Below are 15,219 nucleotides of genomic sequence, written 5' to 3'. Positions count from 1 at the left end.
TCTGTGTAAATAAAATTGCCCATCATGTCTTTTTTAAAATCGCTCTCCTCTCACCTTAAAAATGTGCCCCCTAGTCTTTATATTGCCCATCCTAGAGAAAAGACAACCACCATTAACTCAATCTAGTCCGCTCAGTATTTTACAAACCTCTATAAAGTTCACCCCTCAAACTCCTACACCCTAGCGAAAAAAGTCCCAGTCTTTCTTTATAACTCAAACTTTCTCATATCAAAGCAATTTTGGTTTTAACAAAAATGAAGAGGTTTATTACACAAAATATTTTTTTTTCAAAAACAAACCAAGCTCTTTACACACAACGCATTCTGAAAGGTTTCAAAACATGTGACAAAAGAAATCCTACCTACTGCCCAACACCATCACTTAATAGTTTTTTAGGTTAGATTCCCTACAGTATGGGAATAGGCCCTTTGGCCCAACAAGTCCACACTGACCCTCCCAAGAGTAACCCCCCCCAGACCCTAATGCATTTGACACTATGGGCAATTTAGCTTGGCCAGTTTCCTAACCTGCACAAATCAAAATCCAGATAAATTGTCTGCAGCCAACAAAGTTTGACCCATTTGTTTCTTCTCAGTGAGGTGCTATAAGATTCAGCCCTGCCTTTCCCTCTCTTGAGAAGTTGCCAGACCTGCTGTGGCTAGCAGCACTCCTTGACTTCAGTATTCTCCCTGGGCCTGAGCTAATTACTAGTAAAAAATGAGGTCTGCAGATGCTGGAGATCACAGCTGCAAATGTGTTGCTGGTCAAAGCACAGCAGGCCAGGCAGCATCTCAGGAATAGAGAATTCGACGTTTCGAGCATAAGCCCTTCATCAGGATGTGGCCTCCTCTATATTGGTGAGACAGGCCGCTTACTTGCGGAACGCTTCAGAGAACACCTCCGGGCCGCCCGAACCAACCAACCCAATCACCCCGTGGCTCAACACTTTAACTCTCCCTCCCACTCCACCGAGGACATGCAGGTCCTTGGACTCCTCCACCGGCAGAACACAACAACACGACGGCTGGAGGAGGAGCGCCTCATCTTCCGCCTGGGAACCCTCCAACCACAAGGTATGAATTCAGATTTCTCCAGCTTCCTCATTTCCCCTCCCCCCACCTTGTCTCAGTCGGTTCCCTCAACTCAGCACCGCCCTCCTAACCTGCAATCCTCTTCCTGACCTCTCCGCCCCCACCCCACTCCGGCCTATCACCCTCACCTTGACCTCCTTCCACCTATCCCACCTCCATCGCCCCTCCCCCAGTCCCTCCTCCCTACCTTTTATCTTAGCCTGCTTGGCTCTCTCTCTCTTATTCCTGATGAAGGGCTTATGCTCGAAACGTCGAATTCTCTATTCCTGAGATGCTGCCTGACCTGCTGTGCTTTGACCAGCAACACATTTGCAGCTGAGCTAATTACTAGCTGTGACAGCTCAGTCCCTGATGGATTGGACGCAGAACCTGGGACTTGCGTTTGCACGAGGCGGCCGCGGGGGACCGCTGTGACCGAGGGGTCACGCACATGCTCAGAAGAGAGGACGATGTTGAGGAGCCTCCGCCGGGTTGTGTCCCTGTCTCCACGGGACGGTCTCCCGCTCCCTCTCCCCCTGTCTCCCCGGGCCGGTCTCCCTCTCCCCCTGTCTCCCCGGGCCGCTATGTCCGTCTCCATCCAGCTCCAGCCCAGCCCCCGGTGCCTGTTCGATGAGCCGCTCGAGGTGAGAGTGAGCGGCCTCTCCCCGCTCCAACAGGTCACCCTCAAGGCTTGGCTCCGCGACGACAAGGAGCAGCTTTTCCATTCGGCCGCTTTCTACACGGCGGACCCCCGCGGGCAGCTCGACCTGGCTCACTCCCCCTCCCTGGGGGGACACTACACCGGCGTCCAGCCCATGGGCCTCTTCTGGTCGCTCAGCCCCGTCACCCCGTTCACTCGCCTGGTCAAGAGGGACGTCGCCACTTCTCCCCTGTCCGTCCACATCGAGATCTTTGAGGGACACTGGAGCCTCGGGCAGCTCCCAGCACAGCCTCTGGCCACCGCCATCAATCAGCGCTGGTTCATGAAGGAAGGGCTGCTCAGGATCCCAGTCAGAGAAGGCAGGATCCGAGGGACACTCTTCATCCCACCCGGTGAGGCAGTAGATCCTGTGTAGCCCCCTCCTCCCAGGTTTAAGGTTAATAGAGTCATAGAGATGTACAGCACGGAAACAGACCCTTCGGTCCAACTCGTCCATGCCGTCCAGATATCCTAACCTACTGCAATCACATTTGTCAGCACTTGGTCCTTATCCCTCTAAACCCTTCTTATCCAACTATTTCTGATGAAGGGCTCTTGCCTAAAACATCGATTCTCCTGCACCTCGGATGCTGCCTGACCTGCTGTGCTCTTTCCAGCGCCACACTCTTGACTCTGATCTCCAGCATCTGCAGTCCTCACTTTCTCCTTCCTATTAATGTTCCCCATCCAGATGCCTTTTAAAGCTTGTAATTGTACCAACCTCCTCCACTTCTGGCAGCTCATTCCATACATTCACTCTGCGTGAAAAGGTTTTCGCTTTGGTCCCTTTTATATTTTTCCCCTCTCACCCTAAACCTCTGCCCTCTAGTTCTGGACTCCCCCCACCCTATGGAAAAGACCTTGTCTGTTTATCGTATCCATGCCCCTCATGATTTTGTAAACCTCTATATTTACATTTGGTATTGATTGTTCTGCGTGGCACATTGTCCTCAGCCTCCAACACACACACTATAGCTCAAATCCTCCAACACTGGCAACATTCTTGTAAATCTTTTCTGAAGCCTTTCAAGTTTCACAACATCCTTCTGATAGGAAGGAGACAAGAATTGCACGCAGTATTCCAAAAGTGGCCTAACCAATGTCTTATGTAGCAGCAATATGACCTCCCAACTCCTATTCACTATCGTATCTACCTGTGACTCTACTTTCAAGAAACTACGAACCTGTACTCCAAGGTTCTCTTTGTTCAGCAACACTCCTTTGTTCTTCGCATCTGTACAGATCTGTCAAAGATCGTTTGATTCGATTGCTGTGTAATCTTGTTTGCAGAAAGTGAGCTGACCTGAAGTTACTGTTTAACACAACAGTATTTACATTTACGTTTGGTATTGATTGTTCTGCATGGCACATTGTCCTCTATGGATGAAGATTGCTTTTAGTTTTATTCATTTTGAAATTGCTGAGAAGTCATGACAACTAAGGCAGTTCAGTGACTGAACTATGTAATAGAGTTACAACATTGTCATTTGACAGAGAATGTAGAAAATTGCCTGGGTATGTACTTGCCACAGAACAGGACATATTCAAAGTGGCCAATTTTCAACTCATAAGTCTCGTCTTAAGCCTTAAAGGGATGGTAGCTGCTGTCACATTCCAATTACATAATAATAACCTGCTCGGTTGGGTTCCAGAAGTCAATATTGTCTTGGTGAAATAGCTTCAGAAGAGCTGCGTTCCCGAGATTAAATAAAAGTATTTTTAAAGAACTATAGAATGGCATATGCTAGGAATCTCAAACAAAAACAGAAATTGCTAGAAAACCCAGCAAGTCAGGCAGCATCGGGGGAGGAATTTGAGGGAGGGATGCTGGGAATACGATAGGTGGAAGGTGGTGAGAGTTATAGGCCTGAGAGAGGTGGGGGCAGAGAGGTCGGGAAGAAGATTGCAGGTCGAGGGCAGTGCTGAATCCGGGGGTTGGGATTGAGATAAGGTTGGTGGGAGGGGAAATGAGGAAGTCGGAGAAATCTACATTCATCCCGTGTAGTTGGAGGGTTCCTAGGTGAAAGATGAGGCGCTCTTCCTCATGGTGTCGTTTGGCTAGGGTCTGGCGATGGAGGAGGCCAAGGACCTGCATGTCCTTGGAGGAATGGAAGGGGGAGTTAAAGTGTTCAGCCACGGGGCGGTTGGGTTGGTTGGTACGGATATCCCAGAGGTGTTCCCTGAAATGTTCTGCAAGTAGGTGGCCTGTCTCCTCAATGTAGAGGAGACCACATCGGGTGCAGCGGATACAGTAAATGATGTGTGCGGAGGTGTACGTGAATTTGCGATGGATATGGAAGGATCCATTAGGGCCTTGGAGGGCGGTGAGGGGGGGAGATGTGGGCGCAAATTTTGCACTTCTTGCGGTTGCAGGGGAAAGTGCCGGGAGTGGAGTTTGGGTTGGTGGGGGGTGTGGGCCTGACGAGGGAGTCGCGGAGGGAGTGGTCTGTCCGGAACACTGATATATATCCCTGGTCTATTTGGAGGTGGCAGAAATGATGGAGGATGATACGATGTATACGGAGGTTGGTAGGGTGGAAAGTAAGGACTAGTGGGGTTCTGCCCTGGTGGTGATTGGAGGAGCAGGGTTCAAGGGCGGAGGTGCGGGAAGTGGAGGAGATGCGGTGGAGAGCATCGTCGACCTCAGCAGAGGGGAAATTGTGGTCTTTGAAGAAGGAGGCCAAATTCCCCCTCCCCCTAGCTTTTATCTCAGCCCGCTTGGCACACCAGCTTCATTCCTGAAGAAGGGCTTATGCCCGAAACGTCAATTCTCCTGCTCCTCGGATGCTGCCTGGCCTGCTGCGCTTTTCCAGCACCGCACTTTTCAACTCTGGTCTCCAGCATCTGCAGTCCTCACTTTCTCCTTGGAAATGTTAACTTTGTTTCTCTCTCCACAATGCTGCAACACTTGCTGGGTTTCTCCACCGTTCTCTGTTTGTTTAAACCTGACTTAAATTAACATAGAGAAAGTACTCATTGGTTTAGTAACCATAAAAGTGCATAAATATAGAGACCAGATGAGATGTATCACAGGCTGTTGAGGGTAGCAAGGGCGGAGGTAGCTAAGACCTGGCACAGTGGATCCAAAATTGGTTGAGAGGCAAGAAGTAGAGGGTGATCTGAGGGAGATGTTTGTGTGACTGGAAGTAAGTTTCCATTGGCTTCTACAGGACTCGGTGTTTGGGCCCTTGTTCTTATGGTACATTAATGATTTATACTTAAATGTAATGGTCTGACATAAAAGTTGGAATGGTGGTAATTAGTGAAAACAATAGCCAGAAAATATCAACAGACTGTCAGGTGGTTAGAGCCTTGACAAATGGAATTCACCTCGAAAGGTGTGAAGCAAAGCACTTTAAGAAAGCTAATAAGGCAAGGAATTATATTATGGTTGGTCAAATCCTGGAAAATACTGAAGATGAGAAGGACCTTGGCGTGTATATTCACAGATCTCTGAAGTTGGTTAGCAAGGTTAGATCACATGGAATCTGGAGGAGCTAAGTAATTGGATACAAAATTGGCTTAGAGGCTAAAAACAGAGGCTGGTGGTGGGGTGTTGTTTTTTTTAGACTGGAGGCCTGTGACCAGTGGTGTAATGCAAAGTTCCGTACTGGGACCACTGTTTTTTTGTAATTTATATAAATGATTTAGATGTGAATGTAGGAGGCATTGTTAGTAGGTTTGTAGATGATACTAAAATTGGTGGCGTAGTGGACAGTGAAGAAGGTTATCTCCAAGTACAACAGAGCTTGATCAGACAGGCCAATGTGCTGAGTAGTGACAGATGGAGTTTAATATAAAAAAATGTGAGGTTTTGCATTTTGGTAGTGCAAATTGTGGCAGGACTTGTACAGTTAATTGTAGGGCTCTGGGGTATGTTCCTGAATGAAGGAATCTAGGGGTGCAGGTGCATAGTTCCTTGAAAGTAGAGTCGCAGGTAGATAGTTTGGTGAAGAAGGCGTTTGGTATGCTTGCCTTCATTAGTCAGTGCATTGAGTATAGAAGTCGGGTTGTCATGCTACAGTTGTACAGGACATTGGTGAGACCACTTTTAGAATACTGCTATTAGAATGATGTTGTTAAACTTGGAACGGGTTCAGAAAAGATTCACAAGAATGTTGGGAGGATTGGAGAGTCTTATCAGAAGAGTCTTAGTAGTCTGGGGCCTTTTCCCATGGAGCATTAGAGGCTGCGGGTGACTTCATACAGGCATATAAAATCATGAGGGGCATCGATAGAGTGAATAGCTAGCATCTTTTTTTTGTCTGCAATAGAGGAGTCTAAAACCAGAGAGCGCAGGTTTAAGGTGAGAAGGAAGAGGTTTAAAAGGGAGCTAAGGGACAACGTTTTCATGCAAGGGATGGTACATGTAGGGAATATGTGTGTATGGAACAGAGGAAGTGGTGGAGACAGTTACAATTATGCATTTAAAAGGCAACTGGATGGGTACATGAATAGGAAGGGTTTAAAGGGATGTAGGCCAAATGCTGCCAAATAGGACTAGCTCAGTTTAGGATATCTGGTTGGCATGGATGAGTTTAACTGAAGGGTCTGTTTCTATGCTATACAACTTTATGACTCTAAGTTGGCAAGGCAAGTAAGTGGTTATGGCATCTGGGATAGAAGTGCTAAGGCAGAGAAAACAAAAATAGGGAGGTTATTTTGGAACTGTAAAAACACTGGTTAGTCACAACTTGAGTACTGTGTGCAGTTCCAGTCACGTACAGGAAGGAAGTGACTGAACCAGAGAGGGCGCAGAGGAAATTTACCAGGATGCTGCTTCAGCTGAAGAGTCTGAGCTATGAGGAAAGTTTGGATAGGCTGGGGTTATTTTCCCTAGAGCACTAAAGGTTGAGAGGTGACATGTTCAAGATTATTACAGACGTATCTAGGATGGAAAGGAAAGCACACCTTCTCTACGAGAAGGGTCAATAAACAGAAGGCATAAACTTATAGTAAGAGGAGAGTTAAAATTTCTTTTCATCCAAATAATGGTGAGAGTCTGGAACCCATTGCCTGAGAGGATGAATGAGTCAGAAACTCACTTAACCTTGAAACAGTATTTAGGTATTCATTTGTGGTTGCCAGGGCAATGAGCCAAAGCTGAAAATGGCATTTGTGTAGTCAGATCTTTGTTGACTGGCATGGGCATAATGGACTGGTTAACTTCTTTCTGTGTTTTAAATACCTATAAGTCAATTAATGTGAATCAGAACCTGGGAATCCTGTATTAGTAGCTCATTTCTTAACTCTCCAAAACCTATCCTTCATCTCTGAGGCACAAGCAACGAGTATAAGTACTACCCACTTGTCTGAATGGATTTAGCTTCAACACCACTCATCCATAATGGCAGCAATGTGTTCCATATTATAGTAACTCTCACAGGCTCCTGTGACAGCATTTTTGAGATCTGTGACCTCAATTACTGACAGCGTCGTCTGCAAGTTTTCTGCCAAATCCCCCAGATGTTGCTGTTCCTTTCCTGTCACTCAGTCAAACTCTGTTTAAGTTGAAAATGTGTTGCTGGTTAAAGCGCAGCAGGTCAGGCAGCATCCAAGGAACAGGAAATTCGACGTTTCGGGCATACGCCCTTCATCAGGAATGAGGAAAGTGTGCCCAGCAGTCTCAGATCACAGGTAGGGAGGAGGGACTTGGGGGAGGGGCGATGGAGATGTGATAGGTGGAAGAAGGTCAAGGTGAGGGTGATAGGCTGGAGTGGGGTGGGGGCGGCGAGGTCAGGAAGAAGATTGCAGGTTAGGAGGGCGGTGCTGAGTTCGAGGGAATCGACTGAGACAAGGTGGGGGGAGGGGAAATGAGGAAACTGGAGAAATCTGAGTTCATCCCTTGTGGTTGGAGGGTTCCCAGGCGGAAGATGAGGCGCTCTTCCTCCAACCGTCGTGTTGTTATGTTCTGGCGATGGAGGAGTCCAAGGACCTGCATGTCCTCGGTGGAGTGGGAGGGAGAGTTAAAGTGTTGAGCCATGGGGTGGTTGGGTTGGTTGGTCTGGGTGTCCCAGAGGTGTTCCCTGAAGTGTTCCGCAATTAAGCGGCCTCCTTCTTCAAAGACCGCAGATTCCCCCCAGACGTGATCGACGATGCCCTCCACCGCATCTCCTCCACTTCCTGCTCCTCCGCCCTTGAGCCCCGCCCCTCCAACCGCCACCAGGATAGAACCGCACTGGTTCTCACCTACCACCCCACCAACCTCTGTATACAGCGTATCATCCGCCGTCATTTCCGCCACCTCTAAACGGACCCCACCACCAGGGATATATTTCCTTCCCCTCCCCTATCAGCGTTCCGAAAAGACCACTCCCTTCATGACTCCCTCGTCAGGTCCACACCCCCCACCAACCCAACCTCCACTCCTGGCACCTTCCCCTGCAACCGCAGGAAATGCAAAACTTGCACCCACACCTCCTCCCTTGCCTCTCTCCAAGGCCCCAAGGGATCCTTCCATATCCGCCACAAATTCACGTACACCTCCACACATATCATCTATTGCATCCACTGCACCCGATGTGGCCTCCTCTATATTGGGGAGACGGGCCGTCTACTTGCGGAACGCTTCAGGGAACACCTCTGGGACGCCCGGACCAACCACCCCGTGGCTCAAAAATAAAAAAAAAATTTCTGTGCACAGTGTAATGGCTGTGACAAGCCAGCTTAGAATCAGTCCCTTAACTGAGAAGATTCACCCCGTGGCTCAACACTTTAACTCCCCCTCCCACTCCACCAAGGACATGCAGGTCCTTGGACTCCTCCATCGCCAGAACATCATAACAGACGGTTGGAGGAAGAGCGCCTCATCTTCCGCCTGGGAACTCTCCAACCACAAGGGATGAACTCAGATTTCTCCAGTTTCCTCATTTCCCCTCCCCCCACCTTGTCTCAGTCGATTCCCTCGAACTCAGCACCGCCCTCCTAACCTGCAATCTTCTTCCTGACCTCTCCACCCCCAGTAAAAAATGAGGTCTGCAGATGCTGGAGATCACAGCTGCAAATGTGTTGCTGGTCAAAGCACAGCAGGTTAGGCAGCATCTCAGGAATAGAGAATTCGACGTTTCGAGCATAAGCCCTTCATCTCCACCCCCACCCCACTCCGGCCTATCACCCTCACCTTGACCTCCTTCCACCTATCACATCTCCATCGCCCCTCCCCCAAGTCCCTCCTCCCTACCTTTTATCTTAGCCTGCTGGACACATTTTCCTCATTCCTGATGAAGGGCTTATGCCCGAAATGTCGAATTTCCTGTTCCTTGGATGCTGCCTGACCTGCTGCGCTTTAACCAGCAACACATTTTCAGCTCTGATCTCCAGCATCTGCAGACCTCACTTTTTACTCTGTTTAAGTTGGGTAATTTTGCTTTATCAGTATGGAAGGTTTGATCTTCCACAAAATTAAGGGCAGTGAGACTGTTCAAAAGTTAATGACAAACTGAGTATACGATTGAAACACTCATTTGTACCTCACTTAACAAAGCTTAAAGATGAAAGCCTTGTTCATTTGATTTCTATAAACAATTTTCCTTAACAGCACATCTGTTGGAGAAACTTGAGGCTGCAGAAAGATTCTTAAATTTGGTAGTGTATTCCCTGGGGCTATCACAACAAATTCTACCAACAACCAACTTTCTGATCATTTTGACCATAAACAGCATTACCTTAAGTTGAACACTAAAGTCAGACTCTACCAGCCTGCTGTCCTTACCACGCTGCTACGTAGCAGGGAATCCTGGGTCTGCTACAGATGCTGGATGAAAGCTGTGGACCCCTTCCATCAAAGACACCCGACTCATCCTGAAAATTAAATATCAAGGTAATGAGACATAAATTCACTGATGTAAGCAGTAGGACCTTTCATCATTCTGGGCTCAACAGCATGAACACTATCCTCCAGAAAAATCCTCTTAGATAGATGGGCTATGTTTCCTGAAGAAGGGCTCAATTCTCCTGTTCCTTGGATGCTGCCTGACCTGCTGCGCTTTTCCAGCAACACATTTTCAGCTCTGATCTCCAGCATCTGCAGTCCTCACTTTCTCCTATGTTTCTTGTAAGGATGATTACACAATTGTCACGAAGATCTTCAATTGGGAACTATCTTAGTGCAAGTTATATTATGGCTACAATTTCAAAGGATTTATATCACCCAAAATAAAAATTGTGACTAGATTCTGCACTGCACACCACACCCATGGTTGAGGAAGTACTGCAGCCAGGCAAGCATTGAAATTTGTGTCAGCATGATTTGAGAACTGTTGTGGTTCTGTTCGCCGAGCTGGAAGTTTTTGCTGCAAACGTTTCGTTCCCTGGCTAGGGAACATCATCAGTGCTATTGGAGCCTCCTGTGAAGCACTGCTTTGATGTTTCTTCCGATATTTATAGTGGTATAATACAGGAAGAAACATCAAAGCAGCGCTTCACAGGAGGCTCCAATAGCACTGATGATGTTTCCTAGCCAGGGAACGAAATGTTTGCAGCAAAAACTTCCAGCTCGGCGAACAGAACCACAACAACGGACACCCGAGCTACAAATCTTCAACCAGACTTTAAAAAAAGATTTGAGAACGGTCTGTGCCAAACAACATTTAAGGTGCCCAGAGAAAGGCCAGAGGTGGTGCAGCTGCAGAAGTTTCTTTCAGCGCCAGAAGTGACAATATGAAATCCCAATTCTGCAGACTCCTTTATCAGACTTTCCAATTATGAGGAAGCCTGTAGAGGGTAATGAAGTAAACTAGAACTTGGACATACTTGAAGACCAGCAGGTTGAATAGTGTTGAATTACTGACATCAAGTTTTGTTTTTCTGTGCATGGCATTTCAGTCAGTGTCATTGGAGTAATGAAGACAGATGGTTTCATTGTCAATTCTGCTGCAGATTCTGCACCATGGTGTTCAAATCTACATGTATGCTGACACCACCTCTCTGATTCTGTACATGCCTCTACATTAAAAACACCAGGTCTGATTAGGACAGAAAATTTTCCAATTAAAGATTGTAAGACTAAAACCATTGTCTTCAGCCACTATTGCAAAGTCCTTTCCACCCTCACCCATTATCTCAGATTTGATCAACATGATCAACTTCACTGTCCAATTCAACCATAAATTAACTTTTGACCTTGCATCTCCTCCATCTTTCACATCTAACATTGTCATCAGTTTTGCTCCTGCCTTAGCTTATCTATTGCTGAAATACATATCACCAATGCTTTAAATTCTGCAAGATGTAACTTCCAAAGCAGCTCATGACAGCAATCATATCTTACAACTGCCATAATCTTGAATTCATAATGAACTCTGCTGCCTGAATTCAAACCTACATCAGGTCCCCAAACACCATCACCCCTGTGGCCTTGTCCCTCCATTTATCCCTCAAATGCTCGGACTGCACAACCATTGAGAATTCTTCAATCCTAACCTGGACTGTTGTCCAAACCCAGACTACGCATTCCTTCACCCACAAGTGAGGATTATGCGTTTAACACCTATGCTATAAGCTCCTCAAGTTTCTGCCTAAACTACTTCAGTTCTATCCGCCTTAAAACCTACCTCTGACCAAACTTTTAATCACATTTTCTATCATCTGCATTGTACATTTTTCACTTCATACACACGCTCATAACCCCTTTCTTCTGAAGTGCTTTGGCATAGTTAATAGTTTATGTAAGTACAAGTTCCAAGTCTTTGAACAATGAGTTTTAGAGAAATATTCAACTTGTTTAGAGAGTTATTTTTATGGCACCTTTTGGTACACAATCTACTTACCTGTTTGAATTTTACAGGTGATGGTCCATTTCCAGGGGTCATTGATCTGTATGGGTCAGTTGGTGGGATGGTTGAACATCGAGCTAGTCTCTTGGCAAACCATGGATTTCTGACACTGGCTTTAGGGTATTTTGGCTTTGATGACCTCCCACAGGATTTTATGAATCTTGATTTGGAATATTTCGAAGAAGCTGTGAACTTCTTGAGAAGCCATCCAAAGGTGAGATTTAGAAAATAGTTTTATAAAATAATTTAAGAGAAAGTAGAGGAGAAGACTGCAGGTCTATAAGGCTACCCTCTTCAGTCACAATGCAGCTATATCTATCATTTCACCCATTGACTCCAATGGCCCCTTCAGTCAAACTTTCCAAGGAGAGGCGTAAGTGAAAAACGTCAAGCCAGATTCTAGAACTTGCCTTGAAATCCCTGAAGGCAATGAAATTATAGTGATTGATATGGCTGCAATTAATTTAGTGAAAATCTATTGCAAGCATGTCCACCAAATGACCCAAAAACCATCATGTCGAGGCCATGAGCATTGTGAAACACAGAGACACATGTGAAGCATGGGGGAAGGTCCACCAAAACTTTACGAAGATTAGTATAACTTCCATCCGGAAAGATTGAAGGCAAATTGGTTTGAATGTTGAAATCATTACCACAAGGACTAGAGGTGACAACCGTTGTTGTATTCAATGTGAAACTAGATAACAGGATGAGGGACAAAAGAAGAAGGAGTCATCCTTTTTATAAACAATGACATGCCTTTTCTGTACACAGGTACTTAACAGATAAGTGTCATCCAAATATGGTTTACTATACTTGGTTAAATTTTAAATATTTTTTAAAATGATATTAAAGGATTAGAGAGAGCTAAAGGAGGAGAAACAGAACTTAACACTGCAGAATGTGCAGTTTACAAAATTGAATTTATTTTCACAAAAAGATACATGATTGAGAGAGATTTGATAATGCTTAAATACTGTAGATTTTGAATGTAAAAATTCACCAAAGATTCTTCGACAGCACCTTCCAAACCTACAATGACTTCCATCTTAAAGGACAAGGGCAACAGCTACTTGGGATTACCACCAAGTTCCTCCCCAAGTCATTCATCATTTTGAGTTGGACAAGGTTAAAAAGCACACAACACCAGATTATAATCCAACATATTTATTTGGAAGCACTAGCTTTCAAAGTGCTGCTCCTTTAGGTGATTGTAGGGTACTCTGCAACCACCTGATGAAGGAATGGCACTTCAAAAGCTAGTGCTTCCAAATAAACGTGTTGAACTATATAACCTGATGTGTGATTTTTAACTTCATCCACCCAATCCAACACCAGCTCGTCCAAATCATTTTGATTTGGAAATAGTTCACCTTTCTTCACCGTCAATGGGGCAAAATCTTGGAACTTCCTCCCTATAAGATTTATCGTGGTTTCTCCATACAGCACATGAACTGCAGCAGTTCAAAAAGGCAGCTTATCACCGTCTTCTTAACAGCAAGTAGGGATAGACAATAGGTGCTGGCCAGCCAGCAATGCTAATGTCCTACAAAGAATTTTAAGAAAATTATTTTATTTGGATGTGATCGCTAACGCAGAAGGCACACGAGCCAAATGATAGGCCGCAAGTGTAAAGAAAACATTGGGATGAGGTAAGTGTATTGCAATCGTTATTAATTTGGAAGTTGAAAATTTTGCTTGCTCTCCTGAACGCAATTGCAATACTCCTGTAATGTCAATATAAAATACACACAGAGAAGAAGGCTTTGCAGCTCCTCATGCATAAAACCTAATCTTACCCAAGATAAAGAATAAATGGAAGTTGCTAATTTTTTCTTGTATTCATTCATAGGCACTAATGGCTGCGCACAGCAACTATTGCCTGTCACTTGTAGCCCTTGAGAAGGTGGTGATGAGCTACCTTCTTAAACTGCTGCAGCCTATGTAGATCTGCAATGCCAGCGACAGAGAAGGAGCATCAATTTATTTCCTAGTTAGGATGATGAATGGCTTGGAAGGGACCTTACAGGTAATATATTCTGCTGTGCTTGTCCTCAATGATAGGTTTGATAGGGTTTGTCTAAGGAGTCTTAGTTTTTCTGTATGAGCATAAACAGTACAGTTACATCATTTTATTACCAGGTTAAGGGTCCTGGAGTTGGAGCAATAGGAATTTCAAAAGGAGGAGATCTAGTTCTCTCGATGACCACGTTTTTGCCACATGTGATAGCAGCAGTTAGCATCGGTGGATGCAATGCAAACACGTTGGGAAATCTGCACTACAAAGGCATCACTCTTCCAGGTCTCGGTGCTACTTTCGAAAGGATCAAATTTCTAGAATCCAAGCTGGTCGATATCTCTGAGGTGACAAATGATCCAATGGAGGAAGAAAACAAGGATTGTATTATCCCAATAGAAAAGGCTGAGGGCCATTTTTTGTTTGTGGTTGGAGAAGATGACAAGAATTGGAGAACTCCACTCTATGCTCAGCAGGCTGTTGAAAAACTGAAAGAAAATGGCAAAGAGAATTATGAACTTATTACTTATCCTGAGGCTGGCCATCTCTTGGAGCCCTCATATTTTCCATTTTGCTACGCTTCTTTTCATCGGTTGGTGGGACAGCCTGTGGTATGGGGAGGGAAAAAGAAACCACATGCTCTGGCACAGATAGATCTGTGGCCAAGGATGCAGGCATTTCTACGAAAACATCTTGAACATCAGAGCAAGTTGTGAAGCTGTTCAGTGTTCACATTCCAGTGTTAGTGAATAAATTGCATTTTCCGGATTTACTTTAATCCAATTAATTAGTCATAAATGATTTCCTCTTTTTGTTATAATTATATTTTACTCAGAATTTAAATATGTAATCTATTGTTTTGCAATGCAAAAACTGTAATTTGCTACTGAATTCCAAAACTAACTTTTACCTGCTAGTTATATTTGAGCAATTTTATTGAGGGGTGAAATCGTTTTTGCATTCAATCCAAAATTTTCTGTATGAATGCCATTTTTCAAGTGCCTTAGGATAAACTGAATTTCAGTGTTGGTCCTTGAGTCTTTGAAACTAAATATCTGGGATTGGCAAATGCCTTTGGATTTTTATTACTTTAACATAAATTAATAAATATAAAATCATAAACTGGAGAATGCAGAAACAGAAGATCTTCAGCTGAACAGCATTCAATGCAAAATGTTCACTGTACCAATATATATTGTCTGAACGGTATCAGATGAATTTTCTCTTCTCTCCCTTTCTTTCAACCAATAAATGCCATTAAAAAAATTGTGTATGTGTTCCCTGTCCACGATGCCTTGCAGCTAATGTTTTAGAGTATTTTTTTTCTCCCATTGTAAAAATCCATATTCCAAACTGATTTTGTAAGAAATGCCCAACAACCATAGAATAGATCAAACCTCTGCAGACCTCTACACAGACAATGGCTCGAGACTGTTTAGCTGAATCACCTACTAAGATCTGGAAGACCTCTGTACATCCAGATTGGCTTCTGCAAGGACAGGCGAATGTGGTGTCCACGTCTAGAGTGGAGCCTCGTCCATCTGGGATCCTCTCTGCTGATGATTACTGCAAAACAATCTGGATTCTTCAGTAAGGTTATTGATGTATGAGGGAGGGTGGGAGACTGATGAAAAGTTTGCTGAAGCTGTCCTAAATTTT

General features: G+C 44.9%; 1 protein-coding gene across 1 annotated transcript; it reads left to right on the top strand.

The window, feature by feature from the left end:
• Positions 1-1,534: 1,534 nt before the first annotated feature.
• LOC132817842 (acyl-coenzyme A thioesterase 1-like) lies at positions 1,535-14,797 on the top strand. The gene is made up of 3 exons (XM_060828353.1): positions 1,535-2,123; positions 11,555-11,757; positions 13,686-14,797. Exons 1-3 carry the CDS (start codon positions 1,541-1,543, stop codon positions 14,274-14,276), a joined length of 1,377 nt encoding a protein of 458 aa, XP_060684336.1. The 5' UTR covers positions 1,535-1,540; the 3' UTR covers positions 14,277-14,797.
• Positions 14,798-15,219: the final 422 nt, after the last annotated feature.

The sequence above is a fragment of the Hemiscyllium ocellatum genome, chromosome 8 (assembly GCF_020745735.1).
Source record: "Hemiscyllium ocellatum isolate sHemOce1 chromosome 8, sHemOce1.pat.X.cur, whole genome shotgun sequence".
NCBI lineage: Eukaryota > Metazoa > Chordata > Chondrichthyes > Orectolobiformes > Hemiscylliidae > Hemiscyllium > Hemiscyllium ocellatum.
This window is presented reverse-complemented; position numbering and strand designations above follow the sequence as displayed.

What these genes read in the sequence shown, in the direction of transcription:
- LOC132817842 (XM_060828353.1), top strand. Translation starts at nt 1,541, where the DNA reads ATGTTGAGGAGCCTCCGCCGGGTTGTGTCCCTGTCTCCACGGGACGGT. An exon ending in GACACTCTTCATCCCACCCG is followed by an intron (nt 2,124 to 11,554) that starts GTGAGGCAGTAG and finishes TGAATTTTACAG; the next exon opens with GTGATGGTCCATTTCCAGGG. An exon ending in TCTTGAGAAGCCATCCAAAG is followed by an intron (nt 11,758 to 13,685) that starts GTGAGATTTAGA and finishes TTTTATTACCAG; the next exon opens with GTTAAGGGTCCTGGAGTTGG.